At 38.4% G+C, this 17,754-nt stretch overlaps 1 protein-coding gene across 6 annotated transcripts in view; it reads left to right on the top strand.

The window, feature by feature from the left end:
• The window catches only part of RALGAPB (Ral GTPase activating protein non-catalytic subunit beta), a 74,123-nt gene that overhangs the window by 14,586 nt on the left and 41,783 nt on the right, over positions 1-17,754 (top strand). For 5 of the 6 annotated variants that reach the window (XM_063144799.1, XM_063144807.1, XM_063144815.1 and 2 more), the window contains exons 2-9: positions 2,503-2,718; positions 5,072-5,274; positions 6,565-6,728; positions 8,134-8,320; positions 9,523-9,654; positions 10,624-10,802; positions 13,909-14,057; positions 14,195-14,411. In XM_063144799.1, coding sequence (XP_063000869.1) covers positions 2,533-2,718; positions 5,072-5,274; positions 6,565-6,728; positions 8,134-8,320; positions 9,523-9,654; positions 10,624-10,802; positions 13,909-14,057; positions 14,195-14,411 — 1,417 coding nt within the window. In that variant the 5' untranslated portion in view covers positions 2,503-2,532. Of the gene's footprint in view, positions 1-2,502; positions 2,719-5,071; positions 5,275-6,564; positions 6,729-8,133; positions 8,321-9,522; positions 9,655-10,623; positions 10,803-13,908; positions 14,058-14,194; positions 14,412-17,754 lie in introns of those variants that run through there. The other variant, XM_063144839.1, reaches the window with a different exon arrangement.

Consider the following 17,754-nt stretch of genomic DNA (forward strand, 5'->3'; position numbering starts at 1 on the left):
AATTGAGGGCAGACCTGCCTCCATCCTTAAATGGGTGGCGGGGATGCCCTGAGGGAAACTCAAGGTTTTCCTTAAGAAATTATTTTGAACTATTTCCGGCTGGGCCAGAGCATTCTCATTCCAATCTCGGATATCTCCCCCATATAGCAATTGTGAAATCGCTTTACCCTGAAATATTTTGAGTGCAAGGGCTATTAATTGGCTTCTCTTAGAGAAGAAGAATTTTAGAATGACCCCCACTATATGATGGGCAGTTGTTAAAGCTGTATTAAGACCTAACTTCCAAAATAGAGACTCCTTGGAAGGAAACATCCAGGTATTTTAAAAAGGGGCATTGCTCTATTTGCCTGGCGTTAATTGTCCATCTGTGTTTAAGTCTGCTACTGCTGAAGATGACAGCTTTTGTTTTGTCATAGTTAACCCTCAATTTCTCTTTTTCACAGTAATCAGTCAATCTAACCAACTTTCTTCTAAAGAATAAGAAATATGAGTGCTATATTATCGCCATACAGTAATACTGAGACTTTACACCCACTCACTTCGGAGTAAGAACAACTCAGAACTTAATTTTGATAGGATTTTGCTGAGACCTGCCCAGGCTTGTGCATATTCTGCTGGGTAAACAGGACTGACCTTAGGGGTAGGGTACCAAGCTGAGGTGAAGGAGGTATCAAGCTGAGCTCAAAGGTGGGGTTTTTGTAATGTGTTGTCTGTGGTGAGCTATGGTGGAAAAAAGCAAGTGTCTGTAACTTTCTTTCAATGTTCTATGGGTTGTTTAGGTGCTACCTACAAAAATGTTCTTCCTTCAGTTAGCTTTAAAGTACTGTATTTTCTGGCGTATAAGACTACTTTTTAACCCAGGAAAATCTTCTCAAAAGTTGGGGGTCGTCTTATACGCCCAGTATAAGATGACTTTTTAACCCAGGAAAATATTCTCAAAAGTTGGGGGTTGTCTTATACGCCCAGTCGTCTTATACGCCGGAAAATACGGTATGTTTCTTCTTCAATTTCCACTGTCATTTACGCTAGGTAAAAATTAGTGAAACACATCGTTACCTTGAGACAACATTACCGAGCACTTAGCATTTCAAATACTGTAAACACTGCAAGTACCATATAAATAATAATAAAATAAAGCCTTAAAACTGCAAGAAGTAAGCTGGATATTTTTTTATTTATAACTTTTAAAATTATTTTTAAAGATAAAAATAATGGATATTCTAAAATAAATAATGCTTACCCAAAGATAGGAAGTGCTACAAAACATCAGGAAAAACTTCCTGCCTGTTAGAGCAGTACGACAATGGAATCAGTTACCTAGGGAGGTTGTGGGCTCTCCCACACTAGAGGCTGTCAAGAGGCAGCTGGACAACCATCTGTCAGGGATGCTTTAGGGTGGATTCCTGCACTGAGCAGGGGGTTGGACTCGATGGCCTTGTAGGTCCCTTCCAACTCTGCTATTCTATGATTCTATGAAAAAATATTATAATTAAAACCTGTGATAGTTCTGCTGTGTTGCATAGTGCACTGCCACTGCTTAGAATGTGGCTTTTTGAATTTAGGCTTGTGCAAACTGTAGCACAGTGGCTGAGAGATCAAGGGTTTGAGCAATGTTATTCTCGATGGATATCACACCTGCACCAGGCCCCATAAATCCTCTGGGTGGCCCTGCACATCCAACTATGGTGGGGAGGGGTCACCAAAGGCACTCCTCAGCCAGGGTAATATTTTTCCTAGGGTCTGGGCTGTGGGTAAATATGCATAGGGTTGTGGCATAACGCAGTCAAAATTGCTGAGTGCCAACTTCTGCACTGACTTTACTCTTGTGCATCTAACAACCAAAAATGTAGAAATTATGTAGGTGAATCGTTTCCTGGAGACAGTGCTGCTCCTTGTCTTCAGATAAAGATTCGGTAGAGTAGGAGGGAACTGCCTCAGACAGCTTTGTTGGATGTCACTAAAGGGCAGCATATTTTTGGTTAATTTATTACAATTGTATTTTTACTGCTAATGACAGGGAGAGGTGCATATGGATCTTCTACTTCAGTTGCCTTAAATAACTCAAGAGCTGTGGATATTATATACCTTGATATTAGAGGGGGTGAGTGGGAGGGAAAGCGTTTGCTCTTCCTCCTCAGGCGGCAAAATGTCTAGGGCCACTCCTGCTAAAAGCTCATGCTTACGTTCCACAGAGATTTGTTACTTCTACTTACCCAGTAAAGCAAACTGAAACATAAACAGTTATGGTTAGAAGAGATGTCAACTGATACAGTTCAAGGGATGGCAGAATAATAGTACATGAAAAACAATACATTCAAAGGTGAACATTTCTAGATGAAAACTGCTGAGCACTCAATTTGCTATTTTATTGGGCTAAGTCTTGCACTTTTTGGTACTCAGTGCTTGCAGTATGCTTCACTGTATTTTGGGGATATGCAGTTCTTTTAACCCAAAGTAATATGTAATTAAGTAATTTTAACTTCATTTTTTCTTTTATTCTAGGTAGTGTCTACTCTGCAGTATAGAGGCATTATGTACTCAGAGTGGAGGTCCCTACATCTTGTAATACAAAATGATAAGGGTCACACCAGTGTACTCCACAGCTATCCTGACAATGTGGGAAGAGAGGTGGCAAACGCTGTTGTTCGTCCCCTTGGTCAAGTCTTGAATGCTCCGTCAACAGTTGGAAGTGAGAGTTTACTGAAAACAGACAAAGAAGTGAGTATTCATCTGGAGAACCTGTAATTCTACTTCTGTTTACATGTAATTGTCAACGATTTCTGTATGACCTGTAGAAAAGAATTCCATGCTGAGTACATAAGCCAAAAAGATTATATGCTTTGTTTAGCTTCTGCAAACAGGAGCACAGACTTTTTTCTGCTGCTCTGATGCATATTTGCAACTTCCCATGTCCTCTAGACAGCATCTGGGAGGACATGGATTTTTTGGTTTTCTGGCCAGGAAATCGCATCCCCCCGTCCCCTCCCCCTCTCAGCCAGCGTGGAGTAAACCATGGTGGCTGCGTCTCTATGCTCAGTAAACCAAGAGTGAAGAGGGCAAAAAGGGGGCACTCCCAGAGAAGGGGAGGGAGGAGGTCACAGAAGCTGGTTTAGACAGCTTCCTAAGTGATCTCCCACTCCAAAGTCCCCAGCTAGACACCCAAAATCATCCATTTAGCTGAAAAAGCATGGTGGATGGAGCATGAAGGAAAGGATCCCCTTCATGCTGCAGCCGCCCTACATTGGATAGTTGCAAGTCCCCAGGTTTGGGGGCTTTCGAGTATCCAGGGCGCAACCCATAGCATTGTGCTCTAAATGACTTGTTTTATTCTGTTAATTTGATTGGATCTGTGTCACAATAATAAAATATTATTGTATTGCAGAGAAGTTTTTATTATTACATTGCATGATCCATGGATCCATTTAATCCACTTTTGATATGCTCAGAGTCATTTAGAGTTTTAGTTATTTGCAGTATTCCCTCAGAGATACTACTTGTTCCCTGTAGTATCTTGGGCTTTTTAACATGATCAAAGTGTGCCCTAGCCACACTTTAGCTGTTGTGTAATTTATCCTTACAACTCCCTTTTCGATTCTAATTGCATGATGTATACATGATAATATATGTGGGGTGAAGAGATGGCTGTAGTACTACCCTTTATTGGCGTTACTTATTCCAGATGGGTAGTCTTGCTGCTGCTGATACTTCAAAAAATGGCAATACAGTGCCCCTACAGTTTAGTGTAACAGCATAGGAAATATTTCTTAAAACAGTCTTGCAACAGAAGCATTATAAGAAATGAAAGAAATGTACATTTGTCTAAAATGCTGGTCATGCAGAAAACTCCTTATTTTAAACAATACAAACATTGTAGCAAGAATTAGGCAAACATTATTAGCTCATCCTCTACTAGAGTTTGTGTTAGTTTTCCTGAATTAAAACTTCATAAATCTATTATTATCTATATAACGCCATCAATGTGAATGGTGCTTTGTAGAGATTCATAAGCTCCTTGGGATTGTTCTCATTGGGATTGCCCTTTCTAAATCAGACGGGGAAAGTCAGAGAGAGTAGGGAGGTACGTTATTTTCTTGTTGCTTAATGATGTGTAAGATCTAGCAACATTGGAAAAATTGGCTATAAAACTAGTTCTCAATCTGATTATTTTCATATACAGAATAACTTCCATTGGATGAAGCTGGAGTTAGTTCAGAATTATTTTCCTCAGTATGGTGTCAAGAGAAAACAGAGTTCTTACTTCCTGTTGGGAAGGGATAATTCTAGACACTCAACCAAGACCTTGGTTATTCAATTTCCATGCTAGAAATACTATATGCTCCTTGGATCAACCAACCTGTGTATAAAGCCCCTCAACTCATAGAAAATGCAATGTGTAAAGTGGGCATCTTAAGCATGGCTAGCTGAAGGGATGCTAGGAGTTGTAGGACTCTTTTTCTGTCTAAACATGCATAGGATTGCAACCTTAAGGAAGTCTATGGAGTTTGCCAGTTTGGGGCAATTCACTCCTCCTCCACCAGGATTATTAGTCATATCCCACTTTGTTTGGGAGGCCATTACCTTCCAGAGAGGCTTTTCAGGGACAAAATGACAGCAGATGATGGGAAGAGTTCATGGGAAACTTTCCTTCCATGAATTTCCCTGAGGTTGCATTCCTATAACCACATACATGGGAATATGCCCCACTGAACTCAATGGGACTTACTTTTGAGTACATATGTATACGTCTGCAGTCTAACTTTTCTTGGGATCAGAGCTTATGTTTGTATGTGACAAGTTCTGGCATCATTCCACCTTTTTTAGGTGCACATACTAATGTGTCACAATTTGTCACATTTGAAAGGTGCATGCCGCACACGATATTTCAGATATGGTGTTATACGAAAGTGGCCTCTGGAGGATAAGTTCTCTCTCTCTAATTCTTGATGGTACTCTAGTCATTGCTAGTACTTACAATGTTATACTATGGGAGCAGTGTTCATTTTGAAGAAATTACCAAATGAAAGACATGTTAAAAATATGGTAATGAAACACTCCACTTTTATTTTCTTAGGTAAAATGGACCATGGAGGTGGTTTGTTATGGATTAACCCTCCCTTTAGATGGTGAGACTGTAAAGCACTGTGTTGATGTATATACAGACTGGATTATGGCTCTGGTTTTACCTAAGGACTCCATTCCTCCACCTGTTGTTAAAGAACCAAATCTTTATGTTCAGAGCATTCTCAAACATCTACAAAATCTCTTTGTACCAAGGTGAGCAACAGTGGAAAGCATCTCATTTTATGTTTGCAATCTGGCTATTAGCCAAGTGTTTCAGACAAATTGGTAGTTTGTAACTCTTAGCTTAATCAATTGATATATTTATTTTGAAGTATAATTGAAAGGATCAGGGGCATAGAAGATTCTCTATGGGGCATAGAAGATTCTCACATTTTCCTGTTTTGGAAGATGGATTTTAGTATGTGTATATTAAGAAAACTTTGTCCAAGATCATTGGCAGCTGCAGAAAAAAAGAATGGATTAAAAGGATGCATATTATGTGGGGAAGATATTAAAGCTGGAAAAAAGTTAATTTTGAAATAACCTAAACTTTATATGCCCATATCTCTATAGCTGGATTGTGTATAAGTTGAAGCTTACCTTCCTTTAAAAGTTAACTTTGTAGAACAGAAAAGAAAAGACCAAATGACCTGAATCTGCACCAGCAGGAGTCTAAGAACAGGAGAAAAAAGCTGCCAGATATTAATGTAAAATATTTGTTCAAAAGATTTGTTACCCTGCACATTTCAAGCTCTTCCTCTTCCTCAGGAACAGTTTCTGAAAAATAATACCTCAGTCACTCAGTATAATTATGCTTTCTTTTAATTATTGAGAAATTAAAACATTTGACATTAAGTTAAAATGATACCAGGAGAGTGAGAACAAAGCATAGAAAATGAAGAATTTGCATGGCTATTATTGTAAAAGAATAACAAAGCATTTTGTAGAGTTCTTTGTTCTACAAATTATAAGCTACCTATTATGTGAAAAGCTATCAGTAGCATCAAATAAAAAATTCATCTATATTATATTAAACATACAAGGGAAATATGGCAATTTTAAATATAATAAAAGCAATTAAAAAGCCACTTACAATCTTTCCCTACCCATCAAATCTAAAACAGACAACAGCCATGTATAGACAGGCCTCCGAAGTTCAATAAAGCTCCTACCTATCAAAGATAGCGAAAGCAGGAGGTTTACTGAATGAAGCGGCCCACCATACATAACTGTTAGGCTGTTTTCTACCTGGTGGGTCCAAAACTCCAAAGACTTGTTCTACCTATTCTTGTATTTTGAAAACCTTTTGAGTGGCTTTTCTTAATGTAGGGTGTTTTTTTTAGCTTTTGCTTAATAAAGTTCCAGCTTTATTTGAAAACACATCCTGTTAGACGTACAAAATATGAAGAAAAATGCCACTATCTCTTGTTTTAACTCATCTTTTCCGATGCTTTTTGCAGTATGTCTTTATGGAAGTGTAAGTAGTGTTTTCTTCTTATACAGACAGGATCAAGGTTCCAGTCAGATTAAATTGTGTTTGCAAGTTTTAAAAGCTGTCCAAAAATTGGCTCGTGAGTCAACCACTATGGCTAGAGAAACATGGGAGATTTTATTATTGTTTCTACTACAGATTAACGATACTCTGCTGGCAGCTCCAACAGTACAAGGTTTGTATTTTAGCTTTTCCCTTTCACCATTTGCAAGTGTGTGTCTTTGGCCTGAGTGTGACCAAGTAATGTATCAAATTTTCCTACCATTCAAAACTTTAAGGGGATGTAGTAATAGAACACTTGATTAATTTTGATGTTGCTTACAAAAGCCAAGGTGTCCCCTTTACTCCCTCTTTTTATTCATTCACATATGCCCTGGACTGTGGTTTCCAAGCTTCAACCATTATGCTCACCATGGTGAGTGTGGTGCCACCCTCTGGCGAGCATGATGAAGCTGCAGAAGTGGGTAGAGATTGTTCTCATTAGTTGTGAGGTGATCTCCACCAGATATAAAATTGGGAGGAAATCTGGGCTTTGTTTGGCAGCTGTGTGACCACAGCATATGGAGAGCCTTGGCCATGCAGTGGTAAGCTACCACAACCCCCCACTACCCCCACCAGCCTTTCCTGCTCTATAGGAGGAAAAGTGGGGGTGGAGGGGTGGACACAGCTGCCTAAAGGCACTTAGGGCACTTTCAAGTTGTGGTACCAAACCCAACACACACTCTCTGCCTACTTTCCTTTGGGCAAGGCTTACCTGGAGAATGGCAGGATGAGAGGCTTTACAGACGGTGGGCTAATGGCTACAATTCTGGGCTTGGCCAGCAAGGTCAAACTAAAGCCCTCTGATGATTTCTGTATGTTTTCTTACTACTATAGGTGTCCTAATTTCCATCTAGGATGATAAGTTAAATGTGATTTATTGTGAACCACTGAGGGGTTTTATTATATTCAGTGGTATATAAGTGTCACAAAGAAACAAGTTATAAGAATGTAAGAGGAGCCATTGTGGGGCTAATGGCAGCTTTGGAGGGGAAATTGGGGGAACTCAGGGTGAGGATAGTTGGAACAACCTGTCAGCTTCTGCTCAAATCAAAACTAGGGTTTATACCCCCACCCCAAGTAGCTACTTTAAACTTAGAAAACATTAATTGGGGCATCCGAGAATGCAACATCTTATGTCACATCTGTTTCGGCTCTCTGTCCCTGAACAGTAGAAGCATTATTGTTCCCCCTCTTTTCTCATGCAGTTTCTCAGCCTTCATTACATTCACATGTTTCTAAAGAGCTTTTCAATCCGACAGCTAGAAAAATGTTCTTGTCTATTTAAAGCTGAGACTCGTATGTTAAATAATTTGATGTGAATCTTGCACATAGTTCTGAACACAGCTAACTACTTCAGTCCAGTGATAATAAAATCATAAGTGTTTATGCACTTCATAGTTAACAAACTGTAGTATGAAAATATGCACAAGATTTTTAGGGATCAGGAGGGTTCTCCAAAGATGACGATGATAGAAAAAATACCTTTCAGCCAGATAAGATTAAAAAAAAAACACTCCTCTGCTTTGTTCCTTTTGCAGGTGGTATTGCTGAGAATCTGGCTGAGAAGCTGATTGGTGTGCTGTTTGAAGTCTGGTTATTAGCCTGTTCCCGGTGCTTTCCCACACCACCTTACTGGAAAACTGCCAAAGAGATGGTAGCCAATTGGAGGCATCATTCTGCAGTGGTGGAGCAGTGGAGCAAAGTAATCTGTGCTCTTACTGCTAGGTAGGTGAAAAGCTATCCTTTTTTCATACTTCAGTTGGACACTATAAATTGACAATGCAGTTGAGTTTTCCAGTTTCATAGGGCATGTTTGACTAGATCACCCCTCTCCCAGCATTATGCTCCAATAAAGGGGAGCGTCTTCCATTCCTTCTCAAATGAACTACTGCTGAATCTGGCTTGGTCTCATCTATTAATAACTTGTCAATTCCTGGCTTTGTTCTTGGACCTAGTTCTCATTGAGGTGATAAACCTTCTTCTGGGCAATAAAATTTCAGGATTCAGGTCAGACTCCTGATGCTTCCCCATAATATTAGAGAATCACTTGAAAAAGAAAGCAGCCAACCTGTGCTGGAGGAGAGCAGAGCACACTAGCCTGCGGCTTGCCGTGCCTCATTTTCATAATGGCACTCTAACGAGACCAGTGTGTCTTTATACCTTATGCAGCTGAATAGGCATAATTATATATTCCATCTCATTTTTATTATAATTATTGTGGAAGGAAAGTATAAAGTAATGTAACTTAGCTTCTGAACGGGTGGGTAGGAATTTCTATTATGGCTCAACTAAACATTCTTGAGATGGGTGTATTGCAAGACTATTTGAAAACTGCAAAATGTACTTTGACATACGTTGAGGACTGTGTGTAGCAAGTGGGATTATTCTAGGAAATAGGCTTTATTTTTGTGAACTGACCTTGTCTTTTACAGGTGCTGCAGTGTCAGCTTAGACAAATGAAAACCTCTAGTGGCTGGGACATAATTATCTGAGCAAGCATTTCCCTTCTTGTGTTGCTATGTAACCTGATAGTTCCTTGTTTAAATTCCCTCTTTACTAGGAGAGATATCAGGACCTTATGGCAATTCTGCTTGGTCTAAAACGTTCAAGAAATGTGTCCGGAAATTTTGGAGGAGGGAAGGCTAATGAAGGATAATTGGGATGATTAAACTTTGGTGATGGCATGATATTTGTAAGGGATTTGTTGACCAAGGCCGGATCTACACTACTGCTTTGAAGCGCTTTATAACAGTTTTATAGCGCTTTAAAGCAGTTAAAGCGCTTTATAACTGTTATAAAGCGCTTTAAAGCAGTAGTGTAGATCCTGCCCAAGTGTCTCCAGTGAAATATGGATGCATCACATATAACTAGGCAGGGTGAAACCATGGAGAACTACAAACCCATTGACAGTCTGACATGTCCTCCAGATTGCTGCGTTTTACGTATGGACCTTCATTTCCACCTTTTAAAATTCCCGATGAAGATGCCAGTCTGATTCCTCCTGAAATGGATAACGAGTGTGTTGCCCAGACTTGGTTTCGCTTTTTACATATGCTAAGGTACTGTATACAAGAAAAAGCATGCAATGTCACTGGCATGTTTATCCAAGTCTCATATATTTGAGTCCTTTTGCTCCGTGGCTTGTTGGAATAAGTTGTTCTTGCTTTGGCAGGGTTGTTTAATATTATAGGAGTCATGAATTCAAATTATGCTTCATAGAGCATAATTTTAGAAGAATCCAGTTGACCAAGCAGCCTGAATTCCTTGATCTGTCTGTCTAGCTGCATGTCATAGGAATGTATTCATTCTGGAAATAAATTAATCTTTTGGTCTAATACTTGAGATGTATTTGTCTTGAGCTAAATTCCTGGTATTTTACCCTACAGTTGCCTCCAGAATAGCTACTTGTGCAGTTCTGACACTCACCATTTCATTGTTGAATTCAAATAAATTTCTTTTTGCTTTCACTTTATTCCCTTCAGATACGTAGCAGCTTTACACCTAGTGGATCCACACACTGAACAGTCTAATAATCTATCCCTTCCCTTTAGTGTTTCCCTGCTTCTACTTCTACATGTTCTCTTGTGATACTGTCTCATTTCATCTCTTTCTGCCTTTTGCAAATATCATGTACCCTAAGGTGACCACAGTTAATTTGCAAAACAGTTCATTAGATATCAGCTGACTACTGTTCTTACAGACAGATGCTGACAATTTTTAATAAGCTTTTGTATAATTAGAAACAATTTGTTGACGTAACTATAGAGAAAATAGTTCAAAGAAGAATAGATATATGTGCATTGTTTTAGCTTCAAAAGTGGCAAATGTCATGGTAAAATTATTTGCCTATTGTAATTTAAGGTGTTTAATGTTATAAAATTGCTTGTTTTTCCAGATATCTAACTGATTGGAATAGCCTTTTAGTGTTTTTAAAAGATAATTTTTCTTTAAACATTCAGTGTATTACTTTTTTTTTTACTGCATTTGTTAAATACATTATGTTTAAACAATGTCATCTTTTTTTATAGTAACCCTGTGGATTTGAGTAATCCAGCGATTATAAGCTCTACCCCCAAATTTCAGGAACAGTTTCTAAATGTGAGTGGAATGGCTCAGGAATTGAATCAGTATCCCTGCCTTAAACATCTGCCTCAAATATTCTTTCGTGCTATGCGTGGGATCAGTTGCTTAGTGGATGCATTTCTAGGTAACACCCCATTTTTGACTAATAAGATGTTGCTAGCCTTTTTGTAAATCATTTAGTAGATCTTAACTTTTCATATTAATATATTTAATGCTTTTGTTTGCGGAGCTGGTTGTGCACATCTTGATTTTCTTCTTGCCATTGTCTGTGCAGCTGAGATGTATTTTATTTGCTTCAGTTGACAGCTGGTGGAACTTGGACCAAATTAGCTGCTCAGCTCTGGTGTCATCTTGACCGTCTCACATATCCAATCCCAAACTCAGAAGATGGTGTGCTTTATGGCAGTGGGACTTATGCAGCAGGCCATTGGGCTTTATCCCACAAGTCTAGTTTGTTCTAGTCTTGCTGAGAGCTGCTGAAGAGTAGTTCCTAATATGCTCAGCAAAATGCCTTAAAATCAGTCATGGTTCCTGCTTGATACCTGTAATGGAATTTTCTTTAAACAATTCTCAGCACTTCTATTTGTGGTTAATTAAAACAGTTGCCTATTTTTATATGAAACCATAAATGTTTTAGTAAACATTATACACTTCATTTTCCTAAAGAACTGCTGTTTGGAAATGTTTCCACTGCGGAGCATAATACAGTAGCAATATACTCTCTTTTTTCTCCAGGATTTGCTGTCTTTACAACCAGTGGGTATGAAAGATTACCCAGATATGGTATTAAACTTGTTTCACTCTCCTGGGTGGCAAGAATCGGGGCGAATGGGTGATGATTTTAACAGCGGTTGGTTCTGGAATCAAATTTTGGAAAGCTGCAGCATTCTGTCATGATAGCAACCTTTTATTAAAATGATCCATTTCCTCTGAATGAAAACATTGAATTTAAAACATTGAATCCTATTTTATTTAAAAAATTGTTGGCATACCAATTATCACTTTCAATGAAAAGTGAGTTTCATTGCAATGTTGAGGGTTATGTATTTTTAAAGGTACTATAGATATTTATGTAAAGAGAAGGTTGTGTTTTTTTATAACAAACAATAACAAACAACCATCATCCCGATCCTTAGTACCTTTTCCAATTGTGTTATAAGTCTCTCTCACTGTAACAAGCATGCAGGTGTTGTATAACCTGTGTTGTTGTAATGTTTTGGCCATGACAAAGGATATGCACCCTCTGAACAATAATAAGATCTTGCAATTAAAGTCTCTAATGAAATTGTGACTAAACACAAACTAATGACACCACTGTGGTAGTTAAGATTCCACATCTGCATGCCTTATGTCACTTTTATGCAACCCATAATCTCTTGTAAACAACATTAGTGCACTCTTGTGATGGCTCTCATAGTTAGAAATGTTTGAAAATCTCTTAAAGGTTTAGAAACAGGAAAATACTCATGAAGGGATTGTATGGATCTCTTATGTTTGAGGGTAACCATTAAAGGATGCGGTTGTTGAAAAAAATGCAAGGTGTCTACCAACTTTCCTGCCATGTTCATTAACATAAAATAACTTGAAAATGTGCATGTTGGACATCTTCTGCCATTGTTATGCTGAACTAATTGCCTGTCATATAGTAAATGACAGTTGACTCTAAAGGAGTTTGGGCTCTTTAACAGAACTAAAATAAACTGAAAATTGTGCTCCTACAATTTTGAAGAAAGCTATTTAAAATTTGTTGCAGTAAGAGAGAGCTGCCCTTAATTATGAAGAAACCACAGAACTCATATTAACATAGTCATTCTTAAAATTATCTTTATATTTAATATCAAATTAAAGCCTGAAATCTTGGATGGATGTTTCTTTATAACAGAATACTGCTTCTTTATTAAACTAATAGCACAGTTCCTTTTAAATTGTGCTAATTGTTGTACCAAGTCAGTTGGAAGAGTATTCACAATCACACACTTGCGTAAATTGCTTCTGTCCTTTTAATATCAATGGATTTTTTCCTTGGTATTTTACTTGGGGATGAAGAATTGTTGAAAGTATAGTGTGTATCTAAGATTATTATTTTTTTACTAAATTGTAGGTATTTTACCAAACCTTTGCATTCTGAATGTACCATGACTAGTGCTAATGTAAATTATGTTGTGCTAGCAATAAGCTACTTCTAGTGAAATGGCAATAGCGTTTGCTATTGCAATGGATTTTCCAGGGAAATCTACCGTGCCCTCAAACGATATTGGCGGCTTACACTAGCGCAACATAATTTTTGTTAATACTAGTGCCGAATAAAATAATGCCCATTGCACCTTCCTGTGTAAAATTTAAGTAACATTGAGACTTGTTCAAAGTGCAGTCTCTACATCGGGTGGGGAATGCGTGACTTCCAAATGTTGTTCGACTGCAACTCTGATCAGTGCTAGCCAGCTTAGCCAGTGGTGAGGGATGATGGTAGATGCCAATTAATAACATCTGGAGGGCACATATAATCATATATTGTTCATATAATCATCGTTTCAAAGATGTATTGCTTTTTACACCCTTTTTACTTCTTTATGAGGAATTCTTCAAATACCGTGCTTGCAAACTGGCTCTTCAAATACTCGGCTTGAAACAAAACTTTAAAAGATAACTTTTTTATTGCTTATTTTCATATTCATTCCTGTGATGTCTGAAAAAGGATGATACTATACACTTTTCTAAGAGCAAAAAGCACCATGGCAGAGTACAGTTAAGGGGAATTAGTTTCATTCATACTACTTTCACATCTCTCCTTTTAGTATGTTGTCTGTGTATGCACCATGAGTTAATTCCCATTAATTGTTAGCTTGAATGATGCTGGGAGGAGATTATCCTATTAAAATTGCAGCTTGATTCTGCTAGAACAAAGTGAATTGAAAGTGCCTTTAAAATGGCTGGGAAGAAAATGATTTTCAGACAGCCTTTGCTTCCTATTTGCTCTCTTACTCTTCCCATTTTTAGGTTCAAATGTGCGTGTTGCTCACCTTTTTAAGGTAAGCAGCAAATTTATATGTAGTTACTTGAAATACTTTCCTTGATCACTTTTCAATCTTAATGAAAAACTAATTCTCAAAACAAGATATTTTTAACCCTGGTGCTGGTACGGGAGGAAAGCGTGTATGGATATTTTGCTACTTCAATTATAATGAGATTATAAAAGGACTTGATACTGAGATTCGCATAATATCTTTCAGGTATTTCAAGGCCTCGAGCAGATAGTGCTCCACCCACACCAGTAAATAGACTGAGTATGCCCCAGACTACTGCTGTCAACACAACTCCACCTCACAACCGAAGGCATCGAGCTGTAACTGTGAATAAGCCAACAATAAAAAACAGCACAGTAAGCCTCTATGCTTAGTAATGCAATGATTTTATGTTTCACATAAAACCAATGATAACCTGTATCATCTGATATGATCAAGTATGTGACTTTTTAAAGTTCTGATCAGATCATGATTTTCTCTTTCATTCAAATAGGCTAGCACTGCTCATACTTCCAAAGTACAACACCAGCCATCCTCCACTTCTCCACTATCTAGCCCAAACCAGACCAGTTCTGAGCCTCGACCTCTCCCTGCTCCTCACAGGCCAAAGGTTAACAGTATCTTGAACCTCTTTGGATCGTGGCTATTTGATGCAGCATTTGTTCACTGTAAGCTTCATAATGGAATAAACAGAGACAGCAGTATGACTGGTAAATATTTTTTATCAAGTACGCACATGCTCTTCCTGCTTTGCTGGAATTTCCTATCTGCAAGATTAACATGTCAAAAATCTTAACAAAACAGCATGATTAACTGACGTAAAATATCATATTAGTTATAATATAAATAACGTTTCGCTTTTATTCATAACATAAGGGGATATCATTGTTAAAGTCAATTGCTGTGGTTGGATCTATTATTTCTACAGAAAATAGATTTTTTCCCCAACATGTTGGCATGGAGAGTATGATAGGGCAGAGGGAACTGCTTTCTTGCCTTTAAAATGCATCAATTTAAGAGCAACTTCCCTTAAAACGAATTACTTTGAGCAGTTAATTAGAAGGGAAGGCAAGAATCATAACAGTGTTCCTGTGTTGTTTATTTTTTGCTTGACTTTACCATTGAGAAATGATATATTAGTTTTCATGAAGGCCTGTATGATAAAACATAGACATTCTAGTGGTTAGTCAAATATTTTAACTTCAAGGGTTCTGTAAACTTGTAGCTTTCAAATCTTCCTAACTCCTACACCTATTCTATTTTTGTTTTGTCATTCTTTTCCTGGTTTCCATATTCAGAGCTAAAACTAGACACAACAGAAATGATGTTATCCACCTGGGATAAATGAGTTCATCGTAGCAAATGTGTTTGTTGCTTTGTGTTTGGAGGAGACAATAAAGCTTGTCATCACAATCATATTATGCTAAAGTTTATTCCCTGGCTGTACTTAGTCAAGAAATTTCTATCTGAATGAAATAATTTATAATAGCAAGGACTGATGCCAGAGTCGGGATTGGTCAGCTGCAAATCTGGCTAGTTTATATAAGCAGGCATTCAGTTCTATATTTGTAGAAAATACTTCCCTGTTCTAGTAAATGACATTTGTAGAAATAAGGGATATTTTTGTGAAGAATAAGATTTTGTTGTTACAAAGCTTGCACTAAAATAGCTGGTTACCTAAAGGCAACCAAGCAAAATATATATATATTTGCAAATTCTAGGATTGAAAGAGAATTTGTATGTCTAAAATTTCATTGGCTGATCTGTTCATCTTTTTTAAATCTTGAGACATACTTTACAAGTTTATTAAACACTGGATTGGTACCACATTTAGTTATACCTAGAGCAGACTCATTGAACTTGTTTGTCATGACTGACTTGTCCCATTGATTTCAGAGGGACAGATTAAAATTAGAGTGCAAGTGACAGCATTACATTAACTTAAATATTAAGTTTTCTTCCCTAGCAGTATGATTTTATTGAGAACTGAAAACCTGTAGCCTTAGGGAGATGCCTAAAGCTTTGAGACTATGTTGTCTTTTCTATGTACTGGGCCTGTTTCATTACTTCACTGAATTTTGATGCAATAATTACAATTCTGTTTATAGTGGTCAAGGCAGTAGGATATGTAGCTTTAGGTTCACCCATTTTTTGTTATCGTTGAGTTAAACAGAATATATTGCTGTAAGTCATACTCACACTGCAGAATGTTTTCTAGTAGCTTGTGGTTCTGCTTTCCATGGAAAATCTGGGTATTGACCCCTTCCCCATCCATTTCCAACCTTGCCTGCTAACAGCTAGAGGTATTTGCTTATATTCAGTACTGTTCATTGCTTCTTTTTCACTCCCCAGAGTGTTACTGAGAAGCTCAACCATGATGGCTTTTGTACATGTCTAGTTTGTATTTTTATAGGCATAACTGTAGCACTTTGTCTAATGTGAATTGTTGTTATGAGAAAGATGGCATGAGCAAGTGTTTCAGGGGAGCCAGGAGCAAAAGGATCCTGGTCTTTGCATGCTAGCTACCTGACTTCTTTGTAATTTGTAGTTCATTGACCCAAGTGTCCTCTATTAAAAGGGTTGCCCTGCTGAAATTGCCAAAGCTTGGAACTCTGGATACATGCAGATGCCTTCCTGACTATGAAGTTGTCACCCCAGCCATACAGTCCACAAGGGTACTTCTAAATTGGTCAATCTAATTTAACAGAAAATATGGTCCAATATTGAAGAGTATTTGCCCCAAGATAGGTCAGCAGGTCAAAGTACAACCAGAGCATCCGTTGTTGATACCCGTTGTTCTGTATTATTATTTATTGCATTTCTATACCGCCCATAGCCAAGGCTCTCTGGGCGGTTTACAAAGATTTAAACATTAAAATACAGTATACAAAGTTTAGAATACCTAACTATTTCTTGGAAACATGGCTATTGTAAAACTTACCCAGCCAATTTTAATTCAGAACAGAAGTCAGAAACCTTCTTGAGGTTCCTTTGAATTCCCCGGAGTCAAGATGTTGATCCCTTTGTTCTACCCCATCATGACCCTGACTAAAGTTGTTGGTCCTTTGTTTGATGCCTAAAACAGCCCCTGAGTCTGAGTACCCAGTGCTCTTCTTCACTGACCCTGTTCAGATGATGTGCTAAGCCACAGTGGGTAAGCATTATGAGCTAAACATTATGGCTTACCTTGTTGTGAGAACCATTCCGAACCATGATGGCTACATAACCACGGTTTAAACATGCTCACTAACCATTTTCTACAAAAGGGTTAGCAGCCTCACCGTGGCATAGCGTGTTGTCTGAACCCCCAGCACTTGGGCCTTCCAGCATGCAGAAGAGGATTCTCATAAGGAGAAGGCACAGGCTACTTCCTCCAGGGTGGGACAGCTAGTGTCACAGCCCTGCGATCATCCTGTGGCTTAGAGGATGAATCCCTGGCAAAACCTCCATATCCCCAGCCTTGCAGGAGTCTTAGGCTACAAAATTAGGTGAGGGCCCTCTAACAATCCAGGAGTGGCAGAGCAGACCACAGTATAGGTCTTGTCAGCCTACATAAGGCTCCAGTTGCCTTTAGCTACTTGCTGAGACATCCTCCTGTTGTCCTAGTAGGAGAGTGTTCCAGACAGCAGGACCCACTTGGAGAAATCCAAGGTCTTTTTTTGTCCTGCCTTGATTATGCTACCAGCTTCAATTGCAAGCTTAAGGAGCTACAGAATGGTACAGACTCTCTGATTCACATTCTGTTCCTGCAATCAAATTCTGTGGCTCAGGGATTCTTAATGACTTGGGCAGCAATTTCACCTCCTCGTCAATGCCTGACTCAGAATCACCTTTTGGGTATAGCAGATCTGAATGGATGTCTGCCCCATTTTGAATTCATGACCAAAAGACTGTGAAAGCTAGGATAGCTTGTGAGTTTCTAATTACCCATGAAGTTGTAAATGTCACCCTTCCTCTGAAACAGGTAAATATACCCATGCTAACTTTATTTCTTCCTCTTTCTTTTGATATAACTCTGGAGTCCCCCAATGTGGTGCCTATGGACACATCCCT

Source organism: Elgaria multicarinata, chromosome 1 (assembly GCF_023053635.1).
Source record: "Elgaria multicarinata webbii isolate HBS135686 ecotype San Diego chromosome 1, rElgMul1.1.pri, whole genome shotgun sequence".
Taxonomy (NCBI): domain Eukaryota; kingdom Metazoa; phylum Chordata; class Lepidosauria; order Squamata; family Anguidae; genus Elgaria; species Elgaria multicarinata.